This window comes from Wolffia australiana, chromosome 2, assembly GCF_029677425.1.
Source record: "Wolffia australiana isolate 7733 chromosome 2, ASM2967742v1".
Taxonomy (NCBI): Eukaryota; Viridiplantae; Streptophyta; class Magnoliopsida; order Alismatales; family Araceae; genus Wolffia; species Wolffia australiana.
In genome coordinates this window covers 125313-137416 of record NC_135836.1, presented here as the reverse complement: position 1 = coordinate 137416, position 12104 = coordinate 125313, and the positions used below count along the sequence as shown (strand labels likewise).

General features: G+C 50.4%; 2 protein-coding genes across 5 annotated transcripts; one reads left to right on the top strand and one right to left on the bottom strand.

Annotated features, from left to right (window-relative positions):
- Positions 1 to 716: 716 nt before the first annotated feature.
- On the bottom strand, positions 717 to 12104 carry LOC144716446 (Pentatricopeptide repeat (PPR) superfamily protein). Of its 4 annotated transcripts, none has more exons than XR_013584894.1 (2): positions 10708 to 12104; positions 717 to 1308 (listed from the first exon to the last, which is right to left on the bottom strand). XR_013584894.1 is itself a non-coding variant. In XM_078591549.1 (2 exons), exon 2 carries the CDS (start codon positions 9887 to 9889, stop codon positions 7022 to 7024), a length of 2868 nt encoding a protein of 955 aa, XP_078447675.1. In that variant the 5' UTR covers positions 9890 to 10056; positions 10708 to 12104; the 3' UTR covers positions 6932 to 7021. The 4 variants fall into 4 exon arrangements, 2 of the variants coding, with proteins under 2 accessions (XP_078447675.1, XP_078447676.1); XM_078591549.1 differs by lacking the exon at positions 717 to 1308 and adding an exon at positions 6932 to 10056; XM_078591550.1 differs by lacking the exon at positions 717 to 1308 and adding an exon at positions 6932 to 10056 and having other exon boundaries at positions 10914 to 12104.
- Positions 6260 to 6864, top strand: LOC144716447 (uncharacterized). Its single transcript, XM_078591551.1, has one exon. The coding sequence runs from the start codon at positions 6314 to 6316 to the stop codon at positions 6683 to 6685; it is 372 nt and encodes a 123-aa protein (XP_078447677.1). The 5' UTR covers positions 6260 to 6313; the 3' UTR covers positions 6686 to 6864.

Sequence of the window (12104 nt, the reverse complement as noted above, 5' to 3'; positions counted from 1 at the left end):
CTCTCTGGATCGCTCCCTCTTCCTCTTCTCTCTAGATCGCTCCATCTCCTTCTCCATAAATATATATCTCTCTGTCTCTCTCTCAATCCCTCCCTCTCCTTCTCCCTCTCCCTTTCTGGATCACTCCCTCTTCCTCTCTCTATTTCAGTCGCTCCCTCTCCTTCTCCCTTTACGATCTCTCTCTGAGTCTTTGTCTCTCTTTGGTTCATTCCCTCTCCTCATTCCCTCCCTCTCTCTGTCTCTCTCTGGATCGCTCCCTCTTCCTCTTCTCTCTAGATCGCTCCATCTCCTTCTCGATATATATATATATATATTCCCTCTGTCTCTCTCTCGATCCCTCCCTCTCCTTCTCCCTCTCCCTTTCTGGATCACTCTCTCTTCCTCGCTCTATTTTGGTCGTTCCCACTCCTTCTCCCACTCTATCTATGACAGTAGTTGATTTTTCTGCTCTCGCACGGTCGGGGATTTCCACGTAGGGCTGGATACTGATCTTTATCTTAAATTGGGGGAGAATAAATAATTCAATCAATATCTTAATTTAAAAAGTATCTACATTCAAAATTTTAGTTCCATAATTTTATTATCATAACATATTAAAATACTCATCTCATTTGAAATAATTTGATCATTACCACCTATTCAATAATAAATTATAATTGTATTAAAATTTTGTCACGGACGTCATCCGTGATGGATTAATCGTCACGTCACTCGTCCGGACCACCCCGTCACCGCCACGTCACCATCACGGGCAATCCATCACCGTCACCGTCACTGTCACCGTCACCGTCACGGACCCTCTGATTCGTCACTGTCACCATCACGTCATCCGTGACGTGACCGTCACGGTGACATATGACGTGATGGATGACGATTGCCGATCCCTAATGGGGAGACAGCCCACTTCGAGCCCTCATATCTCGCAACTCCACCATTGGATCATACTCAAATGTTGATTGTGGGTTGTTCACTTCATCTACTTTCAATCCAATGGTGGAAATTACCAGCAAATCTCTAGAACTCTTGTAATGAATGGACGACCAAGGGCAAAACGGGAAGTAACTTTACCCTTTCACAAGGTACTTAAACCCTTTTTTCTTTTCTCTGCGCCCATTCTAGAGTCTTCCATCCACAGCTGAGCAGATAGAGGAGGAAGTTCTTGGATGAAACAAGGTTCTGAGTTTATTTCATTGCATTTTCTGATCTTGATTTCTAGATTGTATTCTTCTTAATTGCCTTGGCTTGGGCGAAATGTTCTGGCCCTTTCTAGGAATCAAATCTGATTTTGCTTGAGATGACTATTGAGCCCTGAAAACAAAAATTAACTGAAAATTAGATAGATTCATTTCCTTATAGTTTAAATTTTTGGCAGCTCCTAAAAACTATTGAGAAAATTGAATCAACTCCTATATAGATTATCATTCCCACGTACATTATCTTACTCCCTACTCTATTTCTGATTTCTTGAGCTTGATTTCAAGATCAAGAAGCCTAAATAGAAATCTCACAAATACAATCCTCATTTCTTTTCTCCTATACTGAGGCTCTTGATCTTGTTGACAAGATCGAGAAGTCCAGATAGGAATCACTCATCCTATTATCTCCTCTATATTCCTCTCCCAAATTCAGCTTAAAATCCACCAATCAGATTGAACATCTCATTTACCTACTAAGCCTCTCTTGGACGATCCCCGATATTCACACTATACATATAAGTATTGGGGTAAATTTATAAATTGAATTGCATAATCTGAATTGTACAATGAGAATAATTAAGGCATCTTAATCACTCAAAAATTCAGATTATCAGTGACCAAGTTGTTGATGCCAAAATGATTGAGGTGCAGGTGATGTTAGATGGTACAGTCCATTCCGAATGCGAGTAGAGTGGGCCCTGTCTGTCGATCCTTGACAAAATGATCATGTGGATGAAATTCAACACAAATGTTGTTATCAAGTGAAAGTTGATGAATAAACAAGGGATTCTTAGTGATCTTAGGGATGTGTAAGATGTTTTGAAGATATATATTGTGCAATTTTGTATAAATAATAGAATATCCAATAGCATGTATAGGTAAACCTGAGCCATCGCCAATGAAGAGTTTTTCTGATCCTTGGTAAGCTGTTGGTTGATTGAGTACTTCAGGGTCTTAAGTAACATGATGAATTGCTCTATTGTCCGGATACTAGTGCGTTTGTGCAAGAATGGATGGAGAGTGTATGGCTCCCAAAGACAGAAGATACACTTGAACTGGTGAATGGTTCGGCCTAGTATTTGGTGATGGAGGCACATTACATGGAATTCGTGGTCCAAAGTGATCATAGCATATATGCGCACAATGTCCAAATTTTGAGCAGATTTGGCATCAAGGACCCGTTCTCATTGGCTGGTTGGAGGTTTATGATCCATGAAGACTATGTCCACGACTTCCATGTTCTCGGTTTGGATGAGTTTGATGTTTCTCTGAGTGGGCTTGATTTTATTATGTAGGTAGCTGCTCTTTACCTTCCTCTGAGTCACCAAAGGTTAGCATATTCTATTCTGACCTTAGCATAGTGACTATGGCATCAAAGGAAAGAAGACCGGTGTGAATATTCACACTAGTCCGGAGGACCTGATATTTTGGGCCAAGCCACTAAAGAAGAATGGACTTTAGTGTACGTTCCACATTAGTACATCCAACTACATCAAGGGCGGTGTCAATGCTTCGTATTTCCTTAATAAATTCATCAATAGTTTGCGTACCTCGTCGAATGTTGTGCAACTTATTTGTTAGCTCCATGACTCTGGACTCAAAGTTGGAGGAGAGTTAAGTATTTAGTGGTTTCCATGCCTCAAGGGTAGTCACACTCTCTTGTATGATAGGGAGAACTTTGACACTTATAGATGACATCATGATGGCCATGACCGCCATGTCCTTCTTCCATCACGAGTTTTCAGGATCACTAAACATTAGAGAAGATGTGGGTCTTTCATGAGTTAGGCGCTTACCTAGCCTTTGTGCCACCATCGTGACCTGCACGCAGCGCATCCACAATGGATAGCTGTCCGAGTGAGCTTGATTCCAACTGAGGGAACATGTGGCGCTTGAGCCTTTTCTGGCAATCTTGTTCTTCATCACCGTTGGTGCTGAAAGACGCCTTCACCAAAGGAAGCACCTTTGGATCCCGATGGATCGTGCTTTGATACCATATTGAAATAGAAGTGGCAAAGGAAATATAACCGACATACAAATTATGAGACAAAGGATTTTGAGAATGTTATCTGTATCTTGAAGAGTAAGATGTACATATGTTTATAGAAATGGATGTTCTAGAGTTTATGAAATAGGTTGAATAAATTCAAAGTGAGTGCAAAGAAAATGATGGCAGAGCAATCATGGTTGTGCCTAATGTTGGATAGTAATCTTGAGTTAGTTATTTTAGGATTTGGTATTTTAAATAAGTCAACAAAGAACCAAGTCACCATGGTATAGGGAGATGTGGAGGTAGGAACTGAGTTTAAGGAGCAAAAGACTAGGTGTCTTGGAAGACCAAGCACATGGACAGGTGTGTGGTCATGGTATGTTTAAGTCCATAGGCAGTTATGGGGGAGTGCCTATAAATATGTATGAGTTTCATTGTAGTATGATGTATGCATCAACGGGTTCCTTTCTCTATCAAAGTGTTCTTTCTTCTTATTTCTCTGTCTGAGGTCAAGAGAGTAAAAGCTTAATCTTTCTTTTTGTGGGTGAGATCAAGAAAGTGAAAATTAATCTTTTTCTTCTGTGTGAGTTGCTGAAGTGAGAGAGCTAGGTTTCAACAAGTGGTATCAGAGTAAGGTTCGTGGTCTAAGAAATGTGGAGGTTGGTGATAGAGGTTGGTGATAGAGCCAACATGGGAGTGCCTAGATCGACGGATACGTTGGGGGTCTTTATTGCCTTCCCTACTCTTTCGAGGATGAACTATCCTCTATGGGCAAAGAGGATGAAGATATTGCTTGAGGCATATGGGTTGTGGGATGTCGTCATCGAGGACGATGTACCAAGGATGAAGGATTGTCGTGCTATGGAAACCATCATTCAAAACTATTTCCGAAGATCTGAAGCATCAGCTTGACGAAGACAAAAGCTCGAAGGAGACATGGGAGATTCTTTGAGTGATGAACGTCGGTGTTTACCAAGTGAAGCAAGCTCGCATTCATGCGTTGAAGCGAGAGTATGAGAACCTGAAGCTGGGTAAAGATGATTCTGTTGTTGATTTTGTTGTAAAATTATCCAGGATTGTGTCGGAGATGCGCAATCTTGGAGAGAAGCTCACTGAAGGCGACGTCGTCGGAAGGTTGCTGCCAGGAACACCGGCAAAGTTTGACAATGTCACCGTGGCGATAGGGCAGTTCTGCGACATCTATTCTATCCCCCTTGAAGAACTTGTGGGCTCATTGAAGTTGCAAGAAGACAAGCTTTGAGAAAAAATGTAGTGGACGAAGAGTGAGCACTTCTTGCAAAGCATGATGGAAGACGTAGTCGTGTAAGAGGTTGAGGTCGTGGAAGCAATGGACAAGGCGAAGATGATGACTACAAGCCCCATCATAAGTCAAAGGTAAAGTGCTATAATTGTCACCGATATGGACATTATGAAGCAGATTGTCTAAGTGACGACGACAAAGACAAGGTGCATGAAAGGACCAATCTAATGGATACAATACAGGAGCATGTATCTTCTCTTTTGTAGGCCATCACAAAGGATCCATTGAGGTTACTGTGAGGATCTGGAGTATCAAAGTTAAGGGGGAGTGTTGGATAGTAATCTTGAGTTAGTTATTTTAGAAGTTGATATTTTAAATAAGTCAACAAAGAACCAAGTCAGCATAGTTTAGGGAGATGTGGAGGTAGGAGCTGATTTAAGGAGCAAAAGGCTAGGTGTCTTGGAAGACCAAGCACATGAACAGGTGTGTGGTCATGGTTTGTTTAAGTCCATAGGAGGTGATGGGGGAGTTCTTATAAATATGTATGAGTTTGACGTAGTACACGTCCTTCTCTTCATCTCCCTTGCGATTTCTCTTCTCCTCTCCCGACCTAGCGATTCTGCTCATCTCTGGAAAGTTCCGCCGCCATCGTCGATATTCATGTAACCATTTCCCTTTCTAGCGTGCGCTACTTCCTGAAATCTGCGTTCTTCATGGTGGGTTACTGGTTCGGCATTGTGTTTGTTGGGGCCTAGTCTCTCGAAAGTGTGCAGGTGATGGCATTCTCTTCTCAGCGGTATAGGAGTTCAACCTGCGGATTATCTCCTTACCGGGTTACTCTCTTTGAACTGACAGAAGGACCGAAGTTACAGTCTATTTGTAGATTTCCTGAGTATTATTTGTGTTTTGGTTTCATCGTGAACTCTCTCTTGTGGAAGTTGACTGGTCAATTACAGAGGCTCCGTACCTTCGCCGTGAGAATAACTCTTTGTCAACGTGTGTCTTGCACGTTACTCCTCGAAGAGGTACCTGCAGTTTCGTTGTTATAGTATGCTGTGTGCATCAACTGGTTCCTTCCTCGCTCAAAGTGTTCTTTCTTCTTGTTTCTATTTGTGAGACAAGAGAGTCAGAGCTTAATTTTTCTTTCCCTGTGAGATCAAGAAAGTGTGAACTTATCTTTTTCCTCTGTGTGAGATCAAGAGAGTGAGTGCATGTGCTTCCCTTCTTTGTGTGAGTTGCTGAAGTGAGAGAGCTAGGTTAGAACACCTGATGATGTCAGGTTAAGGATGCAGCGCTTGGTGTCAGACAGTGGCGGGTCAGGTGCCACCACGACATTGTTGAAGTAGCAGCTCCCGTCTTTAACAGTAGTGGAGTGAGGTCAGCCGCTGCGATGTATGCCTGTTGAAAGAGAAGGTCAGAGCGTCGAACGCCGTCAGATCGAGGAGATGAAGCCCTGCCGACGCATTCTCAAGCCGCCCGTGGCTTTCGCCTCTGCTGCACCCTTCCCTTTTTCTAGCAGCTCCCGTCTATGCTTGTTGACCGTTCACTTTGCGAAACCTCTCGCTCCATCTCCATCTCACTATATCTTTCTTATCTATCTTTGTGGCTCCCTTTAGTGTCTGTAAATAAGTGCTGGATAGGAAAGATGGAGGTAGTCAGCGCGTCGTCTACGAAAGTTATGATAAACGCCTCCAATACTTTCTCGCTGCTAAAGCATGGGAGTTTAATAGAGATCACGGACACTCTCATATGCACCATGCTATTCCTCTCGCTCTCTTTCTCTCGCGATCTCTCTCCATTGACCCACCCGCCGTAGTATATGTAAGCCTCCGACGAGGGATAGAAGCAGGACCAGAAGGGAGAGCCATGGCGAAAATCCCGGGAGCTTTTCTTGTGGCGGTGCTGCTCCTCGCCGCCGTCGCCTGCCGCGCGACCGCCCAAGAATTTGGCGGCGCCGCCGGGTTCGGCTTACCCGGCTGGCCCGGAGGGTACTGGATGCCGTTCTTGCCATTCCCCTTCCCCTTCCCCAACCCAGGAGCGTTCGGCGGGTTCACCGGGTGGGGCTCTTGGGGGACGTCCGTTGTCTGCGCCGAGAAGGGGCCCTGCTTCAATAAGAGGCTCACCTGCCCCTCCAGATGCTTCTCCTCGTACACCCTCCACTCCAAGAACTTCGGCGGCGGCGGCGGAGGCGGCGGCTGCTCTTTCGACTGCAAGCGCACCTGTTCCGCCTACTGCTGAGCTCTTCTCCCCACCCGCCACCGCCCCAATTCTCTCATTCTATCAACGTCCCGATGCTCCATGTTCCATGTTCCATGCATAAAGAATAAAGCCTGTGATACGCACCGTGATCGATGTTCCGTGCACACCAAATAAAATGGCGGTGGTCTCCGAGAGAATCCACTCGTGTTCATTCAGAAGCTCCCTCTCTCTACACCTTAAACGGCTGCCGCGACTGATTGCGTCTATCTTGACTCTCGACAACGATAACGATAACGATATACAAGTAAATGTAGAGCTAGTTGTACACACACAGAGAGAGAAAGAGAGAGAAAGAACAGGGAGAGAAGGCTAGAGTCAGGATTGCGCGCGGTTGGTCTCGTCGGGGTGTTCCGAGAGGGCGAAGCGCATCTCCTGCTCGGCCACGTCGGCGAGGTCGGGGCGGCCGGCGGCGCCATAGGCGGCGGTAAGCTCCACGTAGAGGCTCCGGTCGGGCTCCACGTGGCCGTGCTTGAGCGCCGCATAGATCCTGTTGAGGCCCTCCACGAATCCGGCGCCACCGTAGCACCTGGCCAGGGCCACGTAGGTCGCCACGTCTGCAGCCCGCCCCTCATCCTGCACTCGCATGTACAGGTTCAGCGCCCTCCCCGTCTCCCCCGCCGCCGCAAACGCCCACATGGCGGCGTTGCACGAGAACATCGCTGGCAGCTCCGCCGCGCCCACCAGCGCCTCCCCCCGCCTCACTGCCTCCTCCTCAATCCCCACTGCCGCCATCACCACCGCCGCAATTGCCGCACCTGCCGGCCCCTCGCCGCCCGCCACCGCCGCCTCCAGCTGCCGTCGCACCGCATCCGGCGCCGCGCCGGCCCGGCCCATGGCTGCCAACAAGCTCCTCAAGCCGCCAGCCTCGACCTCCACTCCCCGCTCCAGCATCTCCTCCAGCAGCTGTCCGCAGTCCCTCAGCCTTCCGGCGCCGGCCAGGGCCGCCATGGCCATGCCCGCGGCCGCGCTGTGGCTGACCAACCCCGCCCTCCACATCTGCTCGGCCGCGGCGGCCGCCTCGCCGAGCAAGCCCATGCTCCTGCAGAGCCGCACCATCAGCAAGTAGGATGCGGCGTCGGCGGCGCCGCGCTGGCGGAGGTCTGCCATCACGGCCCTTGCCTCTGCCTCCATGCCCAGGTCCGCATACAGGGCGAGCATGCAGTTGCCTGCGGCGGCGTCGGCGCCGCCCTCCGTCGAGGCAATTCTGGCATACAACTTCTGGGCCTCCCGCCAGTCCCCCTTCTTCCTCTGGGCCTTCATCAGGGAGGTGAGTACGAAGCGGTTTGCAGCCAGCCCTGCCGCCTCCATCTCCTCCACCCGCCTGTGCGCAGCAGCGGCATCTCCGGCGCCGGCAAGGGCGTCGACCAGCGCGCCGTAGGCGACCTCATTAGGCTGCAGCCCGGCGGCACGAATTCCCTCAAACACCTCTTCGGCTAGCTCTGGCAGCTTCGCCCGGGCGCAGCTGGCGACCACCGCCGAGAAGGTCTCCACCGCCGGCGCTCTCATCCCAGCCTCGCTCCGCATCCGCTGCAGCATCTTAGCCGCCCGCTCCGGCCGATCGCCGCCGGCCAGCATCTGGATCAGGGAATTGTAGGAGCACTCGTCGGGCCAAGCCCCGAGGCTCGGCATTCTCTCGAACAGCTCGCACGCCCGGTCGAAGAGGCCTGCGCGCCCATAAGCTTTGATCATCACGTTGTACTCGGCCAGGTCCTTGCACCGCGTCCCGCCGGAGGAGAAGACGAGCTCGGCCTCCCGCCAGAGGCCCCTCTCCGCGTAAACGTTGGCGATGGCAGCGTAATTCTTCGACCCGACGGGCCGGCCGGAGCAGTGCTTCAGGAAGAAATCTGCCGCCTCGGCGAGCAGCCCCTGCTCCACGTACATCCGGGCGACCAGCGGGAGCACTTGCTCGTCCAGGGGTTCGCCGGCGGAGCAGAGCTCGCCGATCACGCGCTCCGCCTCCGCGACCATCGCCCTGGGGCAGAGCGCGCCAAGGACGATCCTCTGCGTGACCGAGTCCGGCCGCAGCCCGCAGGGCCGGAGCCGCAGGAACCGCGCCAGCACGGCCGGCGCGTCCCCGGCGGCCGCGTCCAGGGACATGAGGACGTTGAAGGTCTTGGTGTCGGGGCGGACCCGCCGCTGCTCCATCTTCTCCAGCAGCGCCGCGGCCTCCTCGCGCAGCCCGTGGGCGCCGCACACGCTGATCATCGTGTTGAAGGTGGTGGTATCGGGCGCCACGCCCGAGCGCAGCATTTCCGCAAACACCCTGGAGGCGTCACCCAGCCTGCCCGCCTTCCCGTAGAGGTCGATCAGCGTGTTGAAGGTGGCGGCCAGGCGCGGTTTCCGCGCCCCCGCGCCCTTGTCCGTGGCGGCCTCCGGCGGCGGCATTGCGCCGCAGCGGAACATCTCGGCGAGCAGGAGTTGAAGAGGGACGAGCGCGGCGTTCTCGGGCGCGGGGCGGAGGCGGGCGAGGAGGGCGTCGGGGTCGAGCCGGGCGTCGCACCAGTCGGCGAAGAGGCGCTCGCCGAGGTCGAACTCCCCGGCGTCCTTGAGGACCCGGACGGCGGTGTTCATGGTGACCTCGTCGGGGAAGACGCCGCGGGCGCGCATGTGGCGGAGCCAGAGGAGGGCTTCGCGGACGAGCCCGGCGCGGCCGAAGACGTCGACGAGGACGCCGTACGTGGCGTGGGTGGCGGGCACGCCGTCGGCGGCCATGTCGGCCCAGCAGCGGCGGAGCTCGTCCCACCGCCGGGCGCGGCCGAGGGCCCGAATCAGCACGTTGTAGTGGATGGGGTTGGGGGAGTAGAGCGCGCCCTGGGCGCGCATCCAGCGGAAGATTTGCAGGGCTCGGCGCCAGTCGCGCTGTGACTTGAGCAGCACCGTGAGCTCCTTGGGGGACAGCCGGTCCGCGTAGGGGTCGAGGATCTCGCGGACGCCGGCGCCGGGCTCGCCGGCGGAGGCCAGGCGCCGGAGCAGGGAGGGGAGCGCGCCGCCGTGGCTCTGGCTCTCGGACGCCGGTCCGGGCCGGGCTCGGGTGGAGATGCAGCTCACGCGGAAGGCGCGTGACCCAAGGGGTAACAGGAGCGACCGAGAGGAGGAAGACGGGCGGGGGATATCAGACGCGCTAGCCCGCGCCGCCCGCGACGCGCCGCCGGCGCCGGCGCCGCCGCCGCAGTGGAGGATCATGTCTTGGCCGGCTTGACGGGTGGATTGGAGACGGCCGCGATGAACTTGCCTTAAAACCTAACTTGGGGGTTCTACGGAAAATATCGGCCTCGCCTTTTCTCTCTCACAAAATATCGGGCTTGCCTATCTCTTGTTGGAGAAAGTTTCACATCTTTACAGAGTTTCACCTGTATTAAAATAGAAATTTATAATCGTGATAAAAGGTTTATAGGGCGAATCAGGAGATAGTGAAGAAGGATAAGACAGGTATCCCTTAGAGGTTACGGAAAAAAATTCATGTAATAGCTCATGAGCAACTAAAGCCTTGATCTAGTTGGAAGCTTGTCTCAAATTACTTCACCACGTCAGTATAATTTACAAGCACAACAGAAGAGCAAAAAAAAATAAAACTGTTAGACCTCATCATTAGTACATTCTCGATAGTTAAACATACAAAGTTTGAAAAAGTGTGGGAGTACTTTGCATGTAACACTTTGAACCTTCCAAGTGCTAAGCGTATGCAATGTGAAGTGGATGAAAGATTCAAATAACATATATTTGAGGTAGGAGAGGAACTTAGACAAGTAGAAAAAAGTTTTGAGTTATAATCCACACTTGGACTGCCACCAACCATGCCCTTATTTTTGGGATCACATGTCTCTAGATCAATAAGGAATGGAAACTTAGTGAACAAGTTCTCCATGTAAAGAAATTAATTGGTGTAACACGACGGCCAGAATTGACTAGCCCTGTTATGTCCGACGAATGGACTCTAAACACGATGAACTGACGTGAAATATGAATTGATGATTCGAGAAAATAATAACGAGAAAGTATACCGATGACGAGTAGGGGACGTTCTGTCCAAGAGCGTCCACACCGTCAGGTAGTCGAATGGTCCAATGACAGCAAAGAAACTTAACTCACAGAAGTTGGTGGCTATCCTAATGTTCACATTCAATTCTCACCGGGCAGAGGAGCAGTCGAGATTCGGCCCTGAAAGACATAATTAAAACTGTAAATGAAAGGGAGGAAATGACCTGACCTGATGGAAGAATCCCGGTCGCCAGGTTGTATACAGACCGTAGCAGCATGGAGGCCTGATTTCTAGATTCCAAATCCCGTACAAGGAGTTGACCCCATGAGATGCACGATTGCGGCACAAATAGGAGAGTGTAATTCTTGATCCAATAAGGAGAATCAGTCGTTCCTTGACCTTGACGGGACGGTAGAAACAACCAATATTCAGAGGAAAATTTCCACGAGAGGGCGTCTGTTGGACCAGTAGGGAGGTCGATTCCCCCAAATGGAGTTAAGTTGGCCGTCAGCAAGATTCACCAACGTATGGGATAGAGAATCCAATCGAACATTCAAACGACGAGCAGGTTCGGCTTGATCAGATTTCCAGCAGCGCTGCCATAATAGATTACCGTTGGACCAATAGAGAGAAGCAGAAGTCGACCTGACTGAATTCAATCACCCGGGATGACTAAACCAAGGCCAAGGAATTCAATCGGTAGAATCAACGATCCACAATCGCTCGATCATACGGATATGGGATAGAATGGCCGGATCTCGATTTCGGAGGGATTTTCGATCCAGGTACGCATGAATCAACTACCTTCGCAAGATAATCTACCGCGTGATCTACACCGGCAGATCAATGCTTCGATTTTATGTGCACGATGAAGATGAAGTCGTCGTTGGAAATTCAAGGCAGCAATGAAGAGAGTCGGCCCACCGCAATATTCAGTTTCTTCCTCCAATCAACCCAATCTGATCAATCCGAATTTCAAGGTAACCGAGCAAATATTTGAGATGGAAATTCAGCGTAATCCTCCGTCGAGATTCAATCGTCAATTCGACAGAACTCAGATTCACTGGACATGGTAGATTCAAGACTAGGCCAGCAGGACGATGAAGATGGGCACTCCGGAGGCGAATTTAACAATGGAAATCGCCTTCTTCTCTCTACGGTATCTTGTTTTCTTCTCCAAAGACAGAATAAATCATCCAGCGCAACACGAAGACACAACTCTTGTCCTTCTCAACAAACAATTCACCTTCTTATTCTGCTACTTCGTTGATTCCACTTCTCAATCTTCCTTGTTGATCTTCTTCTTCTTCCAATAATGATGGAATAGAAGAGACTCTTCTTCTTTGACAAAACAAGCACGATGAACAACCAAAAAAATAACTGCCAATCGGGAACGATAGATCTGAATTCTTCAATACA